We start from the raw sequence: 20,135 nt of genomic DNA on the forward strand, positions 1-20,135 counted from the left end.
GAAACACGCTTAAATCACCAAAGCTGCCGATACTTTTAGGATAAATTTAAGGCTTGGTCCCTGAATTTTCTTTAACTCTAAAACAAGCTCCAAGTTTTAAAATATTTCAATTTAGTCCCAAAAAATTTACCAATTTTCACAATTAACCTCCAATTTCAATTTAATATTATTCTAAATTTTTCCGGGTTGTTACAAAATATATTCTCATTTCCTACTATTAAACTTAACCATCTATTTTCACTCATCCAACAGTTCTAAATATGTGTAAAACTAAAAGAGTTTTACATTATATAACAAGATTTTATTTCATATATATATATATATATATATATATATATATATAAAAGAATCACTTAAACCCTTCACTCAAAGGAAACCCATCCAAGTATAAAACATCTTATCCATCAATATGCACAGGAAAACTCATAAACTGCCCTCTTACTCGTCAACACTGAACTTTACTTCCCATTTTTACATGTGTATAGTCTCAATCCCACCTTATAAATTACTCTCATAATATTACTCTATAATACCCAATCTTGATTAATCGACTCGAATACCGATGATTATACCAAAAAAAGGTTGGCTAGCCTGTAGACTAAAGGGGAAAAAGAGGTACAAGATATAATAAGAGGAAATCACAACACCCGGCCTCAAATGCATCGTCCATGACTCAAGTTTACAACATGGTACAGTTTGTTTAATATACACTCATCTGTTTTGTCAAATTAGAGACCTAAAAAAATGCCTTGTTAACCATACAAGTACAAGATTCAGAACATACATCCTGCATCTCACTTATCATTAACATTTGCGAGTCCGTCACCCTCGGCCATACCCGTAATGAAGAATGAGATGCAGGATATAGACAAACCAAAGATACAGTAAAATCACAACACACAATAATCCCTACCCTAAAGCACATTTATCATAGAAGGCATGCATGGCTAAAGAGATTCGCATTTCTTATAACTGTATAATCTTGTAATGAATTTACAAGACTAACAAATTTTGAACTTAATGATCATTTCCAACACCAAGTAGCCACTTTGCAAGATGTGTCAAATATGGTTCTACTTGAGAACTGCTGCTCAAAATTGGTTTGAGACTCTGGAGCTCCGCATTAAATTCACTCTCGAATTTACTGCAATGTATTACTTAAAATTAGTGTGATTATAGAGGGACGGACTTAATGTAACCATATAGACATTCTCCACACTTACAGAATGGAATCAGTAACTGCAGAGTTTCTAGTCATGACTTTTAGAGCCTGAGATGGATTCTTTGTTTTCCACTGCTTCTTTTCTGACGCACCAGAACCATCGCACTGCTCATCTAACTTGGGAATATCGATAGACGATGAAATTAACCATTGTGTTGCTGCTGCATATTGTAGGCATAATGATTTCAACTTCTCCACTTTCTGTGACAGTCATAAAAATACTAATTAAGAGAAAACAACACGATGAAAGTGAATTCCCCACAATCAAATCTTGTGTATTCATGGGCTATATCAACTTCTTAGGATATTTCCGACTTCATTTTTTCACTTGGAAAATTGAAATATGCTTCATTAATCATTTTTCAGTTGACTCTAGTATAACTCTGAAGCACCATTTTAGTCTAATAGCAGCAAACAAGCATGGCCAGTTTATTAAAAGCTGTCCCAAAAATATTGATAAATCAGAAGCAACAAACCTTTATCAATTCAGGCAAAAGAAGTAAGCATTCTTTCAGACACTTATTGAGGAAAAAATCATGATGCTGGATAACCTGTTACAAACAGAAGGATGGTCAAACATAACTTGTGATGCCATAAGATATGCAGCATATAGAAGTCTAATTAGGATCATACCTCATCAATGCTTTTTGCAGTCTGGAGTCTACCATGCATCACATGCCAATTGGGTTCAAGAACCTGAAAAGAATAATTTCAAAGAAGTTACCAAAAGGTACCAAGCCAATTAACTGAACATCCTAATCTAAGCTCATATTTTCTTCCTCGTCCTTTTATGTCCGTTTCTTTAACAAAGCTCAGAGTCAAATCCCAAAGTCCGTCTTGCTACTGGATTTGACTACCACAAATGCAGAAATTTCCCAGTGAAAAGAAAAACTGAGGTTCGGTTATGCACCAAAACTGAAAGAAAGTGGAACAAAAATAAATAGCATGTATCATATATGACTCATTTGACTTCATGTGCTTTTCCTTCTAGGCCTTACAAAAGTATTCAGAGCTGCTATGGTGCAAAGGATACAAAGAAACCTGCCTCAAATGTTAGATAATGCAGAAGACTGTTAATAAATCTCAGCATGCTACGACAGAGGAGAGATGATCTAGAGATAGCAGTCCCACCATAATTGAGAGCACGAACTCCCTACACAATTTGTTGCAGTTATTGGATAACATATAAAAACACATAAAAGTCACCAGACTTCATCAATAAGTTCAAGTCCGTACTTGATGCATTTGCCAAGCCCCACAAAGCTGGCGTTCCACATGCTTACAATGAAAAAGGAAGCGAAAAATCAACTGATATTTTGTTAAAGCTTTTCTTGATATGACAATAGATAGTGGCCACTGAATCTGAAAACATACAAAACATCATGAGCAGAAGGATGAAAATACATTGGTGCACCATGAAATGATGTAAAAGTGATGTAGCAATGGATTACAATATAAGAAGTTTCCACTCACCAAGTATACAAAAAGAAGGGAAAAAAACTACTGGGGCAGAGCACATTTGGTCAAAAGCAAAGAAACAACTGATCTAGTTTGGTTTGGTTTACGGGTAAATAGTTTCATTTGGTTTGAAAAAAACTGAACTAATAATTTGGTTTCAGTTTGTTTTTAAAAAATCCTGAAAGGAAGAACTGAGAACAATATCTATAATGCATGCCCACACACACAACAAATGATTTATTTCAATTAGAATTTTTTTTTTGATAGGAATAAAAGGCCTCAAAAAACCCCCTTGGTGGTTAACGGAACTTAAAAATAGTTCCTTGATCCACACAAGGAGGAAAGGAGTGCCCTAGGATTCAATAAATTCAAATATAACAAAGTATACAACCCATCTCCCTCAAGAGAGATAAAACCAAAAAGAAACAGCCCTCAACAGAGCATAATTCACCCAATACCCGCCTTAGCTAGGACATCCGCCTCTATATTGGCTGTCCTACTAACCCACCTAATATAACCTTCAAAAACACTAAGCTTTTGAATAATGTCTTTAACTATTTGAACATAAACAACAGGACAAGAGACCACATCCTTAATCCAGTCAACTGCCACCTGACTATCACTCTCAATAATCAATCTATCTTTAACCCTATGACGAATAGATTCAAAAAAATCTAAACCCTTTAGGATAGCCTTCAATTCCATTAACGTTGGGGGCCCCGGACCAGCCGGCTCTTTGAAGGAACCAAGAATCGAACTAGACATGTCTTTCAAAATACCACCTAAGCCACTCCTCTTCCAATCACTCGAGGTAGCCGCATCCACATTAAGTTTAACGAAACCTTTTGGAGGTGGGGACCAAGGAAACACGGTTGAAACCCGATAAGAATGGGATGAGTAGGAATCCACTATGGACGGGTCAGCAATAATATCATCCTTGGAAATACTAACATGAGTTTCCTTAGCTAGAAACCATGAAGCAAGCCTGCACCTTGCAAGAAAGAAAATCTCTGCTCGATCAAGCTTCCCTCCTTCAAACACAATAAAATTCCTGGTCTTCCAAATTGTCCATAGAACAGCTCCAGGAATGAATGGCCAGATAAGAGAGTTGGACTTCAAGTCATTCCAAGCCAATAGGAATCTTTTAGCCTCTGTATGAAAAACCGATTGAAAATTCCAATATCCCAAGAATTTCATCCAAATTGGCCAAACAAACGAACATGAAAAAAATAAATGCGATGAAGACTCTTCTTCAAGATTACAGAAAGAACACAAAGTATCATTTATGCCCTGAACACCTCTCTTAACCAGAGCTGTCTTGACCGCCAACTTCTTTAATATACTTGCCAAAGAAAAGTCTCAACTCTTGGAGGCAACAGACCCCTCCAAACATTAGACTTCCAAAATTTAGCTTCCTCTGAATCGGGAGAACCCGAATAAGACAGGTTGACACATGATTTCACTGTATAAACCCCTTCCCCATTCCCCTTCCAAAACAATCCATCAGTGGCATCAGCAGAAATAGAGAAATCAGAGATAACAACCATCAAATTTGCCCATTGCTCAAATTCCCAGTCATTCAACTCTCTCCTCAACTGAACGTTCCAAATCCACCCTTGAACTGAACTCCCCAAACTGAGTTAATCTTCCTTCTTTATTTACTGCAATAGAAAATATTCTAGGAACAATACCATCAACGGATGAACCATAGTCCAATTGTCTTGCCAAAACCGAATGCTCCTCCCATTGCCAATTTTAAAGCTATATTTACCTCTGATACTACAGCCCAACGAATCAGCATTATAATGGTTTCTCACCATATCTCTCCACATCCAGGATAGTTTAGGAGAGACTTTACTGTCAAACTGCATCAAGGAAGGATCCAATTTATATTTGATGCAGAGCAATTCCCTCCAAACCGCCTCCCTCTCAATAGCAAACCTCCAAGCCCATTTTTCCAAGAGTGCCCTATTCACCACCTTTAAATTAGGAACCCCCATCCTCCTTCAATTTTAGGTTTACAAACATCGGACCAGCTTACCCAATGTATCCTCTTTCTCCCATCACCACCTCCCCACAAAAAATTTGACATGATAGAATTTAGAGTCTTGTAAACTGATGCTGGAACCTTGAACATTGACAAAAAGTAAATAGGGAGTGAGCATAGAACTGATTTAATTAGAACTAGCCTGCCTGCCAGTGACAGAGAGGAGCCTTCCATCCCGCCAGCCTCTTATTAAAGCTTTGAACCACTGGATCCCATAGAATGTTGGAGTTCCTATGTGGACCTAGAGGGAGTCCCAAATATTCTGAGGGAAAAGAGCCCACTGAACATCCAATCATAGATGCCCAACCCTTAATTTCCTCTTCCTTTAAGTTCACTCCAAATAATTTACACTTCTTTAAATTCAGCTGTAGACCAGAATAATCTCAAACACCCGAAGAACCCTCTTTACATTCAAGATCTGTTTTTTCCGACGCCCCACAGAACATAATAAGGTCGTCAGCAAATTGCAAATGGGTTAAATTAAAATTCCTCTCCTCCTTTCTAATGACCAGACCCGAAAAGAGCCCTCGTGAAACAGCCTTCGCTATTAATAGATTCAATAGTTCCCCAACTATATTGAACAACAATGGAGACAAGGAACAGCCCTGCCGAAGACCCCTCGCCATAGGAATTTCCTCAGTTGGGACTCCGTTCACCAAAACTGAAACAGTCGCTGAAGTGACACATTTCGAAATCCAACCTATCCATCTAGAACCAAAGCCCATTTCCTTCATTATTCTGAACAAAATAGGCCAGTCAAGAGTATCATATGCCTTCTTGAAATCAGCCTTAAAAACACACCCTTTTAAACCATTCTTCCTCCAAAGTCAATCCCTTCATTTGCTATAAGAGAACAGTCCAGGATTTGCCGACCGGGGATAAAAGCGAATTGACTTGGACTGATCAAATCTGAAATGCAGCTCCTAAGTCTTCTTGACAGACATTTCGATAGTATCTTATACAATCCACCAACAAGGCTTATAGGTCTAAAATCGTCCAGTCCACCAATGTTAGAAATCTTAGGAATAAGAGTGATGAAAGTGTGATTTACACCATGTTCCCATTCCTTCCCCAAGTAAAAATCATGAAAGAATTTCATAATATCTACCTTTAGGACCTGCCAAAACCTCTTAAAAAATCCCAAATTAAAGCCATCAGGACCCGGAGCTTTGTTGCTGCCACAAGATTTCACCACTTCCCACACTTCCTCCTCAGAAAACTCCTGTTCTAAGAACTGCTTCTGCTCCAAAAAAATTCTGGGAAAATCCAGATTCAAATCATCAATCTCTAAAGTAGTTCGTTCATTATAGATCTTAAAAAAATACTCTTTAACTATGGCCTTAATTGCCGTTGGGTCTTCCACTGTTTCCCCTTTGAAGTTTAAAGCAAGTAGAGCATTCCTTTTATTCCTAATCGTAGCACAAGTGTGGAAGTATTTAGTATTGCGATCCCCATCAACAATCCATTTAGTTCTCGAGTACTGAAACCAGATCTGCTCCTGAATCCTGTAAAGCTTCCACAATTCTGCTCTTAGATTCTTCAATTCAACTAATACCTCACTGTCAACCGTTCCTTGCTTCTGTTGAATATCATCCTCTATCAACGAAATTTTCTTCTCTAACTCAGAAATCAAAGCACCTGGATATTTCACTCTGTTCCCAGACCACTTCTTAATTGCATGTTTGGTGTTCCTCATCAGACTAAAAACGCCTGCCTCGTTCTGACTATCCTTACCACTCTGAAAAGAAGAAACAACCAGATCCTCAAAACCCCCTCATCCATCAAATAATTGAATAATCTAAAGGGTTTTCTGCCCCAGTCCACCCCTTTATTCTCCAGAACTATAGCATTATGATCTGACAAGGATCTGGTAGAAGCGACTGCACAACGCCCGGAAACAGCTCTAGGAAACGACAATCAACCAAAAACGGTCCAATCTAACAAAAGTGGGATTATCTTGGTTATTACACCAAGTGAACCTACCCCCGTTCAAAGGAAGATCAATCAAACCCGTATGGAGAATGAACTCATTAAAGATCTCCATTGAACTCCTACTTTGACCCCTTCCCATTTCTCATCTTCTTGTAAATATACATTGAAATCCCCTCCGACACAAATGGGATAAGTCTGTCCACTAAGAAAACTGCTTAATTCTTCAAAAAAACCAGATTTCTCCTCCTCCACTGATGGACCGTAGACATTGATGAAACCACACCCGGAATCAATACTCCGAAATTTACCGAAAGTAGCAATGAATCTCCTGCTAACAAACTGATTCTCCAGCTCAAAAACATTATCATCCCAACAACACAACAGGCCCCCCGCTGATCCAACTGAAGGAGATTCCAAAATTCCTTTAAGTTTATTAATTCCACTCCTCCTAAAAAAAGACTTCCTAAATTTCTCAGTCTTAGTTTCTTGCAGCCAAAGAAAAGTAGGATTAAAGTTGGAGACTAAATTCTGAACAGCCCTCCTTTTCTCGTTTTTCCCCAAACCCCTAACATTCCATGAACATATTACTAGCTTTGTCATCATCAAAAAGGAAATAGGTGCAGACACACTCCTCAAACAACCAATCCTTTATTAACCCCATTTACGCCTTTCTCTAAAGCTATGATTTTATCCAAAAAGGCTTCTTTCCCTTCCTTAAAAGACACACCCAAAGCTTGCTAACCTCCCAAGTTTCCACCGCTTCTTTCAACAGAATCGAAAAAGCTGAGGAGGATGCTGTATCAATGCTCACCTTGTCAAGGGCTTCACGATACAGGATCCTTTTAGTTCTTCTCTTCCTTCTAATCAGCAAACCAGATTTGGACTTATGGCCACCACCTTCTGAAAAGTAACCTTCAATCTCCCTTCCTACACTCCCACCCTCATATCCTTTGTCAAGATAAGGATCAAGACTCCCTCGGCAATGTTCTCTGCTGATAAACAGAGCTGAATATTCGTACTGGAATCAACATCTAGCTCCCTCTGCTTAACTACGGCATCCCCTGTTTCAGACGAGATGTTCAACAAATCCCCATACCAGTATCTTCTTCCCTCGACCTGTTGTAAACCCTTTTACAATTGCTCAGACTTCTAGTTTCCAGCACATTACTCTCTGTTGTAAACTCCCTTCTAGACCGAATTAACTGCCTCCCCCTAGAGTTGTTATTTAAAACCTGTTCCGATGGTCTTAAGTTTTCTTCTTCGGGGTCTATCTCCACACTGAATGGCTTCTCTACAATTGGACTCGATTCCATTCCCTTGGACACTCCCCTGCATTTTCCTGATAAATGGATGTTTTCAATAAATTCCCCAAACTTATTAATTGTATATGCTGGCCCAGAAATAAAACCCGAAAAGTATTTGACCCAGTCTGCCCAGATTCTTCAGAATGGGCCTGAGATCCATCAGCCGAATAATTTTGACTTCTAATCCCCAAACCTGCATACTCACCAACTTTAAACTTTCCAACAGTCTGACTTTCTGACAGACCACATTTAATATCTTTCCTATCTAAGGAAAGTCTTGCTAGCTGTCTGTCCTCACTAGCTCCTCCAGAAACATGAAACACTCCCTGGTCAATCCAATTGTCCACTGACAAACGATTTTCCCCTGCTGCGCAAGTCTCACCTTCCCCATGAACTGACAACAATCTGTCTTCATCCTTCTCAGACATCCTCTCTTCAAAAAATATCTCACCGGAATCCTCCACCGGAAAATTACTGAAAAACGAACTAGAGTATTCACTTGCTGAACCAATCTTGATACTTACTTTGTATGATCTTCCATACGATCCAAGAGTATAACCTCTGGAACATCAAAAGGACTTTCCACCTTCAATAAGATTCTTGCCATGGTGAGATCTTCTCTTTTCCTTGTACTATCATGGATATCTACCACACTGCCCCATCTACCAGCCAACTTCTCGAAGAAGGGTTCATTCCACACAGCAAAGGAACACCTTTTAATTCCGCCATGCAGAAGGCCATTGGTTTCCCAGCTTCATTCAGTAGAGGTTCCACTCGCTCGAACCACTGTTTTAAAACTTCTTCCTTCTTACTCCATAACTCCAGCATCTCCTCATGAGATTTAAGAATTATCACACAAGAATTCCAGACATAGCCCCATCTCGCAATTTGAACATCGTGGCCTTCTTTTAATAATGCCGTCCGAATGAACTCCACTTGAAAGGAGTATTGATAATCCCTGTTAACGACCTCTTCACCCAGTTGGCGCTGTCTGTTGGGATATGCATCTCAAATATATTTCCCTTGACATTCCTCCTCTGGATATCCTCAGACATTAGACCATTGTTCCCCCTTCTATTCCCATTAGACAACAGAGCATCCCTATAAGATCTATCATCCCTCCTACTTCTATTAATATTATCTCTATCTCTTGATTTTGAAGATTCTGCACTAATCTGACCATCATCATTGTTTGAAGAAGAAAGCAACACCCTTGACCTTGAACGTTCATCCTTAAATCTGGCAGGACTAACTGAGATCTTCCTTCCATCAATCACAATCCCGTTTAACTCCTCAACAGCCCTCTTCAGATCCTCCTCCCTCTTAAAATGAACAAAGGCAAAAGTAGAGAACCTGTATTTTGGATTTCTAGTCTGGCTGGGAATAAAAACTCTCGTAACAGGACCATGAACTAAGAATAATTCCCTAAGCGTACGATGGGAGACCCTTTTACTAAGATTATCGATAAACACCGACCAACACTCAACCGGAACTGACTTTCCTTTCAAATTCTCTCTCTCTACGTTTTTCTCTCTCTATACTTTTGGGTTTCCTTTTAAAAAGTTATTTAGCAAACTTTAGTTGAACCCTGAACATTATGTACTACTATTTAATTTGTTTTCTAAAACGTTTTATATGGACTGGTTTCTATTTATGATGCAAGAAATTCAGTTCTTAGTAGCACATTTAGGCTTCATCTGTTGCATGACTAGTATTGGGGGAAATAAGGTGAGAATGAATTCCCAGTACACCAAAGCCATTCACTGAATAGGAACTTAAGACTCTCGTTTTGTATTTTAATTTAACTTTTTATATTTGACTTAAATTGAGGACTCTTAAATATTACTTATTTGAATGAAAAAAAATCATTTATTTTTTTGGCTTATTTAGTAAAATACCAAATAAGAAATCAAAGCAAACTTAGTTTGTTTTTATTTACCACTGAAACTTAACCAAACTAAACCATGCTTACCCCGAGAAACTACCAATCAGATAATGTAATTCTTACGATCGACTATTTTAACTTGATAGAGAAGGTTAAACAAAATGCAGAAAAAATTCGAGGAACCAAACATAATTTTAATAGAACATTTAAACCTTAAAAGAAATCACATCATCCAAGAGACTAACCAACAATGGATACATTCCCTGCAAGTACATTCCTTTAATTAACTTGTTACATTCTAAGTCTCATTCAAGAACAGACATTGCACACTAGCATCAACAAGAAAAGCATACCTTATAGCTCAAGGAAAATGTCTCAAGACCAGTAATGCTTATTGGCTCCTCGAGATCATTACTATGACAAACATTCTTGATGTCAAGATCCTTCAATCTGCTCAAACCTTTGAGAACAGAAGATCTCTCCTGAGAGTCAAAACATTAAATAATATAAACACAAACACACACACACACACAATCCAAATTTCTCCATAAAAAAGAAATTAAGAACAGGGGCATCACTGACCACACAGCATGATAAGTCCTCATGACAAGGATCTGCTGCAGCAGCTGTGGTACGCAAAGCTAGATCCAGCAGAGACTACGTATTCAAGAAGAAATGGTTAAAGAGAAATAAATTCACATGTCAGATGGCCTGCCTTTTTAATAACATTTATTTGCAGTTTCTTTTTTAAGGGGGCAAAGAAGAAAAAACCTGCAGTTTCTCCACAGAAATCTCATCATGCTTTTTCAAGAGCTCCTCTCGAGCTATATCCATAAAATGAACCAAAAAATCACCCTGCAATTTGATAGCACCTGAATTAGAATGATTACATAAACCATTATGAAAACATATGTATATCATACAAAATTAAAAAAAAAAAAGAACGACTACTGCTACCTTGCACTGGAACAATTAAGGCTTTGGCATTATGAGTTTTACAAAGCACAACTAAGTACTAACGATGTCAAATAGTTGAGAACTAGTCAGAAATGGTCACAATATGGTTTAAATATAGGCTAACAAAAAGATGAACCAAATCACAGCTTGACCTATGTGAATACTGAATGCCAAGCATGCCCTGCATAAGGCTATTGAAAACTTGGCAATGACATGCACATACATCAAAAGTTGTGAAGTGGTCTGCAAAAAATTGGCTCTCATCTCCTACGTTGGTTGAAGTACCCCTGTCTCGTCCCTGGAATAATGCAAACCACAGGAAGTTAAGAATTGCTCCCACCAATTCCGGTAGTGTTGGCTCGGACGGTGAAGTTTCTATTACTTTTCTTGATAGAATATATAGAAGGGTGGATAGGAGTTTTTGTAGGTATTCTTTGGATCATGATAGGAGTACTTCAGAACATTCACACCCTTCGGGTCATGCTAGGTGTGAAGCAGCTGCTACCAGGGAGGTTTGTGACTTGTTGGGGATTTCCTTTAAAGAAGGGCAGGATGTTTTTGAAGACCAGATAATGAGGATGGAGTTGATAGGAGATCCTCGGGATTCCTGAGTGCTGGTGACTGGTTGTTTTAGGTTGTTATCATTGCTATTTAAATGACTCATTTGAAAATGATCTCTTGGAATGTTAGGGGACTGGGGAAATCAGAAAAAGTACGAGCTGTTGCTAGATTAGTCACCAGAGTTAAACCTACCTTTCTGCTTTTGCAGGAAACTAAACTGAATAAGTTCCAGAATGGATTTTGGAGGAAATTGGGAGGTACTTGGTTGAAAGGAAAATGCTGTCAGCCAGCAGTTGGATCTGCAGGGGCTTAATTTGTTTGTGGAATGATAATTTCTTTGAAGTCACTAGGGAATTTATCATAATAGATTTATTGCTTTATCAGGGAAATTTAAGGCTAGCAATTTTGATTGTGTTATTATTAACGTATATGGTCCGGCAGTAGAGGCCGATAAGGAGGTTTTCTTCAGGGAGCTGAGCAGTTTTGTGCATACTCTAGAGTTGCCAGTGTGTGTAGGGGGGGATTTCAACGCCTACCTCGATCCAGAGGAGAAAATTGGGGTGGCTCAAAATTGGCATTTTGTGGATATTTTTAACGCTTTTGTACAGGGTTTTAATTTTGTGGATTTACCGTTAGTTGGAGGGAGGTTTACGTGGTGCAATAATAGGGAGTTTTCAACTTGGATAAGACTAGATCGGTTTTTATTACGGATAACTTCTTTCAGAATTTTCCGAAAGCAATTCAAAAGTTGTTACCTAAATCCCTATCTGATCATAATCCTTTGTTGCTTGAAGAAGATTGTACAGAATGGGGTCCTAAACCTTTTCGGTTTTTCAACTATTTGTTAGAGGAAGATGGGTTTGATGGGGTGATTCGGAACTCGATTTTTAATTTGAAAACGGAGAATGGTCGACGGGGTTTGCTTAGTATATTACAAGGAACGAAGAAAGCAATAAAAAACTGTCCAAACTCAAATCATAAGGGGTTTTCGGAGGAGATTTCTGTTGTGGAAACAAGGATACATGAGTTGGAATTGAGGTCTCAAGGTGGCGGCATTTCTGCTCAGGACAGGGAGCAGCTTCTGCGTTGGAGGAATGATTTGTGGAATTTGCACAGGAAGGAGGAAAGTATTTGGCTACAGAAGTCAAGACAAAAGTGGATAACGAATGGGGATAGAAATACCAGATTCTTCCACTTATGTACCTTGAATAGGAGCAGAGTAAATGCAATTTCGTCCTTGAAAGTGGCGGGTGTTGAGATTACTGATCCGGATCAGATTAGAGCTGCTATTTCATATTTTTTTAAGCGCAGTTACAATGACAAGTCAACTCTGTAGGTGGACGAAATTAATCTGAACTTCGCCAAATTAACAGATGATCAAATGGAAGGTTTAGAGGCTGCTTTTTCGGAAAAGGAAGTGTGGGAGGCTATCTTTTATTCGGACAGCACGAAGGCACCTGGTCCGGATGGATTTACTATGGGATTTTTAAAAAAATTCTGGCCAATAATGAAGGAGAATATTATGAAATTTGTTCAAGATTTCCACAAAGGTAGGCAATGGGAGAATGGGGTTAATCATTCGTTCATTTCTATAATCCCCAAAAAACTGAATCTAGAGGTAATTGAAGATTTTAGACCCATAAGTCTTGTTAGCAGCATTTATAAAATAATTTCTAAAGTGCTTTCGAAAAGGCTAGTTTCAGTTATTAATGACATTGTTAGCCCATCGCAATTTGCCTTCATTCCGGGAAGACAATTGCTTGATTGTGCTCTTTTGGCTAATGAAGGCATTGAGTATTGGAGGAAAAGGGGGAGACGTGGAGTAGTCTTCAAAGTTGATTTCCGAAGGGCATATGATTCAGTTGAATGGCGAATTTTACTGAGATTAATGAAGGTTATGGGCTTTGGGGAAAAATGGATTTCTTGGATTGATCGTTACATTTCTACAGCCTCTATCTCGGTGTTAGTGAATGGGTCTCCTACGAAGGAATTTCACATTTCTAAAGGGTTGAGACAAGGATGCAGTCTGTCCCCTCTTCTGTTCAATTTAGTTGGGGAACTTTTAAACCTAATGTTGATCAAGGCTGCAGATGTAGGCCTTTTCCAAGGGTTCAGAATCGGTAGGAATGGTAATTCCTTCCATTTGACCCATCTACAGTTTGCAGATGATCTAATTTTATTCTGCAGTGATTCACCGATGCAGATCTTGAATATTAGGAGAGTTTTGAGGGTTTTCAGTGTTATGATGGGGCTGCATTTAAATTTGTCAAAGAGCACTTTGTATGGCGTCAATGTAGGGGTTGATAGGATTATGGACTGGGCGAATGAAGCGGGTTGTGGAGTGGGGTCTTTTCCGATGACGTACCTCGGTTTACCGATTGGTTCAAGTAGGAATTCTATAGGTTTGTGGGAACCGGTAATCCAAATTTTCATTAGAAGACTAGCAGGTTGGAAAGCTAATTCTTTATCGATGGCTGGTAGACTTGTGTTGGTTAAATCTGTGTTGTCTTCTTTATCGGTTTTTTTTCTCTATTTTCAAAATTCCAGTAAAGGTGACTCATAAACTAAATACGTTGATGGCTAACTTTCTTTGGGGAGAAAATCAATCTAAGAATCGAATTCACTGGGTGAATTGTAATTTGGTGTGTAAGCCTTTTGAAGAGGGAGGGTTGGGAATCCTTGATATTAGGTTGATGAATAGAGCCTTGCTTGGGAAATGGGTTTGGAAATTCGCAAATGAGAAAAACAGTCGGTGGAAAAAAATGATATGCTGTAAAAATAACGTTAGCAACTTATCTCTTGCATTATCACATGCCGCTTCACCTATAGATTCTTGGGTATGGAGGGGTATTTTGAATAATTATGTTAAAGATGATACAATGGGAGAGTGTTTGAGAACAAATTCCAAGATCCAATTGGGGAATGGTAGGTCGATTGCCTTCTGGACTGATGTTTGGGTGAATAATTTGACATTGAAAGCTCAATTTCCCAGGATTTTTGCTTTGTCGACGAATAAACGAGGGCTTGTAGCCGAGTTTGGTGGTTTTCATAATAATGTTTGGGTTTGGAATATTCTTTTAAGAAGAAACCTTTGTGATTGGGAATTGAAGCAGTGGATTACTCTTATGTCTTTGCTCGATAATATTGCGGTTTCCGATTCTGTGAAAGATTTTCTTGCTTGGTCGGGGAATGGGGCTGGTTTGTTCTCAGTCAAGTCTTATAGACAGACGTTGTCGAGCAATTCTGAATGCAAGTTTGAGTGGAAGAAATGGGTGTGGACAGGTTTGGCTCCTCCTAGAGTCCAAACCTTTCTGTGGCAGGTTTGCCATCGTAAATTGGCAATCCGAGTGGAGTTGAGGAAAAGGGGAATCCCTTTGGATAATGTTCTTTGTCCGTTATGTGGTTATCTTGAGGAAACAGTAGAGCACCTATTCTTATTGTGTTCTGTTGCAAGAGAAATTTGGAATAAATTACTAAAGTTATGGGATATTTCTACTGCTTTGCCTCAAGATCCCATTTCCCTCCTCTATTCTTGGGCAAACCTACGGCAGAATTCTATTATTGGAGGTTATCCCGGCTGTCGTCTTATGGTCAATTTGGAAGGCTAGAAACTTGGTGGTGTTTGACAACGGAAATTTGGACAACACAGCTCTTTTTTTCTTCATTAGACTTAGGTTGGCTAAATGGTACCTTGCGAAATACCCTACAGCATGTTTGCAGACTGATCTGCTGGTAGGGGATCCATCGCGGGCTGATCAGTTTCCACAACCGTCTTGTTCAAAGAAGGTTATTGGTTGGTCACCTCCACCATCGGATATGTTTAAATTTAACGTGGATGGGGCAGTTACAAGTGATGGGCTGAGAGGTGGAATTGGAGGTATTTTAAGAGATTCAAATAGCTCGACCTTAGCCACTTTCTCTACAGCAGTAGGGTCTACTCTTCCTATTCTGGCAGAACTTAAAGCTATTAAGGAGGGAAATGATTTTTCCTATTCATCGGGTTGGTGTAAGAAGGGAAGACTTATTATCGAAAGTGATTCCAAAAGTGCAGTGGATTGGATTAAGAACCAACAACCTGCCCCTACTTCCTTGCGGGATCTGGTACAGGAAATTGGGGCTCTTATTTATGCTTTGGACGTTCTTAGATGGATTCCTAGGAGCTGTAATATGGAGGCTGATAAGTTAGCTAAGCAGGGATTGGTTGATTGTCTGTAGATTTTTGGTTTGTAGTTTTGTGCTTTCTTGGGCAAAAAATAAGCTTGAGTCTGTAAGGGTGGTGGTAGTTTGTAAGAGGTAAACCAATCAGGTTTCTAAATTGGTTTACCCTAAGTCAGTGGTGTTGGTTATGGTTGTTTTTGGGTGTCTTCTGTTTTTCTGTTTTTGAAGGGGTGTTTTTCTGGATGTATCTTATGTAATTTCAGGTGTTGAATAAATTTCTAAGGCACTCTTTTCCTCCTTCCACTAATTAAGGAGCTTGGTTATAAGCTCCTATAATCAAGAAGGGGGTTTTTAATGAGGCCTACAATTCTTATCAAAAAAAGAAAATTCTAACCATACCCACATCCAAAACTCACAACCAAGTTCGAGTAACATAGCTTATCTCAACGAGCTCATCAGAAGAAAAAAAAAAACAATTACAATTTGTGTACTTTTTGTTAGAATAATTGGAAAAAAACATTCAAAACAATACTACAGATAAATAAGAACGGTTTTCATCCCAAAGTATAAAATATTTAACATATTTACCTGGTCAAGAAAAAGATAGTGCTTTATAGACCGCAACTTTCCTATTAGATCGTACTACAACAATCGAAAGGAAACCACTAGACCAATCAGCAAATTCTATTAATGGATGACAAAAACAAATAAAAACACTAAGATTTGCTTGTAAGTTACAAAGTAATAACCACTCATGCTCACCTTTTCTTTGATAAGACTTAAGAGCTCACCACTGGCAAATTCATAAGCAGCTTTTACACACTCAAGGTATGATGGTTGGACCCAAAAGTCATTAACTTAGAATTTTCAGACACAGGCACCTACAATAACATCTAGTAAGCAGTATGTCACAAAGCAAAAAGGAGGACAAAGTAGGTCTCGTTTAGAGAATCAAACCTGAACATTGTACCCACATTCTCTCATGACATTTAGATATTTTCCCGTAGTCAATATTGTACCAGCAATATTTGCAAGGAAGCTAGGAATGTCCTTCTTAAGACTATAGCGCTGCCTCCAATACTTAGCATCATTATCTTGAGTAAGGCTCTCCTACAAAACCTAAAATTTAAAAGCATAATAACTTTAAATTTAAAGCAAAATTAATGTGAATAGAAACAATACCTTTTGAAGAGACTTGTTCTCGGAGATAAAAAATTCACCATATGGATCATCAATTACTCCTTCATAGATCCCCTATTTGTTGGTATTTGCCCATGATAATTAATTTAATTATAATGCTTCATAAAACCCTACAACTCTTCAGTAGGAAAGAAACTGAGCAAATTTAATGGTATTTTTTACGTTGAATACATTGATCAAACTATAAAGTAGGCATCGGAATGGATGAAAACGAAGTACCAAATATTGTCTGATTTAATTATTAGGATTTGGGTCCCTTATAATTGGATAATATTTCAGATAGAACATTTACTACCATGTTGGATTCAGGCAGTAACCTTTGGATATTCAATACCGAAATCCAATTTGGTTTTGGTTCAGAGAAAGTATCCAAATTCATTTTTAGTTTATTGTTGTTTTTTAATCAATCTATGGTTACTTTTAGTTTCAAAAATGGATTTTTATTATCTGAGCTTTTTGTTTGTTTCTTTTTAAAAGTAGTTTGTTGTTACTCGTGTAAACTTTAATTTTAATTTAATTATTCTGATTTTATATCATTATTTTGACAGAAAGAAATTCAAATGTTTTCTTCTTTGATTTTATATTTTTGTTATGGAAAAGAAATGTAAATCATTGAGTATTCCAACAGATTCCAGCCTTCAACAGATGGTTCTATCTCATTCAGATTCGAATTTGGATAATACTATTCAAATTAAATTAGATAATAAACGATTCAATTATCATGAAAATTGAATCTAGATATGGATATTTCCCGTGCATTCCTACAAGGTCATAATTTTAAGACTTAACAAGATGAGTTTCCTAAATATCTAGTCCAGGAGCTATAAGCAACTTCTTCGCTCAAAACAATTAAAAAATGCCCCAATATTTAAGCAAACATTTGTGTAAGAAAATCATTGTAGGTCTTCATAAGTAGAACTGTATTCAATTTCCAGGCATTTAAATCTAAAAAGGCTAGATACAAGTTATAGATAGATGCCTCAGAATCAACCTAAGAATAGATCGTAAAGGCATAAGCATTGAATGCAGATTCAAATATGCAACTTCTCCCGAAGAATAGAGCCTCGATTCAAAAACAAGATACTAATCAACAAAATTACTTTTTTAGAATGTTCAGAATTTATAGAAATAAAGGCGTTCACGTGTTAGTGAGAGAAGCTCCAGCTTCTCTCTAACCCAGGCGATTCAAATTTCAAATTTCCACGAGCGGCGTTTTTGAAAATTATTCTCTCCTCCGACACCCGTTGTCCGCCGCCGCCACTGTCAGCCGTCCGCCGCCACACTCGGACCACCGTTTGACGCCGTTTTTTCTTGTGAAGATCGCCGGCTCTCGGTAACTTCAAATCTGGCCTTAGATTTGCGATTGGGACTTTCAATCAACGCAGATCTTCAAGAAGTCCACTGCCGATTTACGCCGCTCTCCGTCGTCCATGCTCGTCACCATCTCTCCACCGGACTCAGCGTCTTCTTGCGACCAGAACCCTCCCTCCTAGTGTCGAGAATTGTTTCTATTCTCCTTTATTTTTCAGTGATCTGGTTCGGCAAGGAAGAACCCTTTCCTCCAGCTTTCTGTTTTTTCCAGATCTCACCATGGAGACCCAACCCCCGTCTCAGCCCAGGCGAAATCGAGCTGCAACAGTAGCAGCAGGTGCAGCCTCTGGAAGCAACAGCAGATCTGGTTTTTCCTACTCCGGTAAGGAAAAACGTGAGAGGGAGAATGAAAAGGAGAGGACAAAGCCTCGAAAACGGAACAGGCGAGACTTCACCAGACGTTTACTGGCCGGTTTGAGGCAATATGGTAATTTCTCTCTTCTCGTGCGTTCTGATATGAACGCTGTTCTGGCAGCCTTGGCCCGGGAGGCAGGTTGGACAGTTGAGCCCGACGGCACCACCTACAGACACTCTCCTACCCACCATATTCAGCATAATTTAAGAGCATTTCTGCGAGGTCGGGTGAACGTCCTCTTTCAACCAATTCTTTGAAAAAATGCTCTGTTAAAGGAACATTAGACTGTCAACCTCCTGTTGTTAGGATTGATGACAGTGGTATGTCTTCTTCGCAAGGTGGGAATTATAGGATTGAGAAACTTTCTTTAGTGGAGGCAACACCCTCTTTCTGCTGCTGAAGTGATCACCATGGACCAAGAAGGGTATTCCAATGAAAAATCTTCTAAAGTGGCGAGAAGGAGAAGAAACGAATTTCAAAATTGGCGGAAGGATGGTCATATAAACGGTAGAAATGGGTATAGTAGTGAAAGCTTTGAGAAAATGCTCTTTGACAGCAGACTTTAACCGGACCGGGTCCCTGATAATAACCCCATCAACACAAATAGCATTAGAGCGTTCCTCCGCCTCCTAAGGAAGCACAAGTGTGAAAAAATTTAGAATTCCGATCACCATCTTTAACCACTTCTCTCTTGAATTTTGAAACCAGATTTGCTCCTCAATTCTGTAAAGTCTCCAAAGCTCATCCCTCAGTAACTTCAGCTCTGATGAACTATCAATAACTTCTGAAACTCGATTCTTCTGAAAAGAGTTCTCTAGGTGATGGATCTTGTCTTCAATAGCAGAAATCTGTTTACTAGGAAATTGATTCCTATTTCCAGACCAAGTCTTATAGCAAACTTAGTATTTCTAAGAATGCTCAGAATTCCTGCTTTTTTCCGACCCTCTTGAACTCACTAATAGACTCTGCAACTTTCTCTGGAAGCGTCCTCAGTCATCAAATAGCTAAACAGCCTAAATTACTGCTCCATGTATAATTCCCCCCTTAAAGGTAAGTCAATCATCCCCGTTTGCTGAATGAACAGAGTGAAAAATCCATTGAATTTCTATTTTGAGACCTGCCATCCTTCTCCTCTTGTTAAGTAAGCATTGAAATCCCTCCCACACATAAAGGCAAACTGCACCATTTAAAAACTGTCCCAATTTTTCAAAGAAACTGGCCTTCTCTTCTTCCACAGACGAACCATAAACATTAATGAATCCACACCTAAATTGGTTGGATTTGAACATCCCAAAAAACAACAATAAACCTCCTATGGATAAACTGGTCTTCTAACTCAAAACAACTAATCCCAACAACTAAATAAGCTCCTGAAGATCCAGCTACTGGAGACACAACGAACCCCTGCAGCTTATTCACCCACTTCTTCTTAAAAATGAGCTTGGTAAAATCTCAAGTTTTGTCTCTTGGAGAAAAAGAAACATTGGTTTTTTCTCTAAGGATAACTTCTGAACAGCTCTGTTTTCCTTTTTGCCCAGCCCCCTAACATTCCAGGACAAGATAATGAGTTTTGTCATCATATTCAATTATAAAAAATACCAAAGCAATCCAGAATCCATCTTAGGACTCAGCTAGCCTGACTCAAACCTTTCTCCAAATCCATAATTTTTTGTAGAAAGCATTCT

The 20,135-nt window shown here is 38.5% G+C and overlaps 3 protein-coding genes across 3 annotated transcripts; 2 read left to right on the forward strand and 1 right to left on the reverse strand.

The window, feature by feature from the left end:
* Positions 1-623: 623 nt before the first annotated feature.
* LOC120170252 (gamma-tubulin complex component 2-like) lies at positions 624-16,863 on the reverse strand. Its single transcript, XM_039178235.1, has 13 exons — positions 16,707-16,863; positions 16,482-16,634; positions 16,287-16,405; positions 16,113-16,166; positions 10,620-10,703; positions 10,431-10,505; positions 10,202-10,330; positions 2,459-2,584; positions 2,268-2,375; positions 1,856-1,918; positions 1,699-1,773; positions 1,224-1,423; positions 624-1,144 (listed from the first exon to the last, which is right to left on the reverse strand). The coding sequence occupies exons 5-13, from the start codon at positions 10,680-10,682 to the stop codon at positions 1,018-1,020; spliced, it is 966 nt and encodes a 321-aa protein (XP_039034166.1). The 5' UTR covers positions 10,683-10,703; positions 16,113-16,166; positions 16,287-16,405; positions 16,482-16,634; positions 16,707-16,863; the 3' UTR covers positions 624-1,017.
* LOC120170218 lies at positions 11,461-12,702 on the forward strand. The gene is made up of 3 exons (XM_039178194.1): positions 11,461-11,623; positions 11,751-11,968; positions 12,091-12,702. Exons 1-3 carry the CDS (start codon positions 11,461-11,463, stop codon positions 12,700-12,702), a joined length of 993 nt encoding a protein of 330 aa, XP_039034125.1.
* Positions 12,748-18,707, forward strand: LOC120170219. Its single transcript, XM_039178195.1, has 4 exons — positions 12,748-13,768; positions 13,914-14,785; positions 14,877-15,577; positions 18,044-18,707. Exons 1-4 carry the CDS (start codon positions 12,748-12,750, stop codon positions 18,705-18,707), a joined length of 3,258 nt encoding a protein of 1,085 aa, XP_039034126.1.
* The last annotated feature ends 1,428 nt before the right edge of the window (positions 18,708-20,135 follow it).

Source organism: Hibiscus syriacus, unplaced genomic scaffold, assembly GCF_006381635.1.
Source record: "Hibiscus syriacus cultivar Baekdansim isolate YM2019G1 unplaced genomic scaffold, ASM638163v2 tig00111774_pilon, whole genome shotgun sequence".
NCBI lineage: Eukaryota > Viridiplantae > Streptophyta > Magnoliopsida > Malvales > Malvaceae > Hibiscus > Hibiscus syriacus.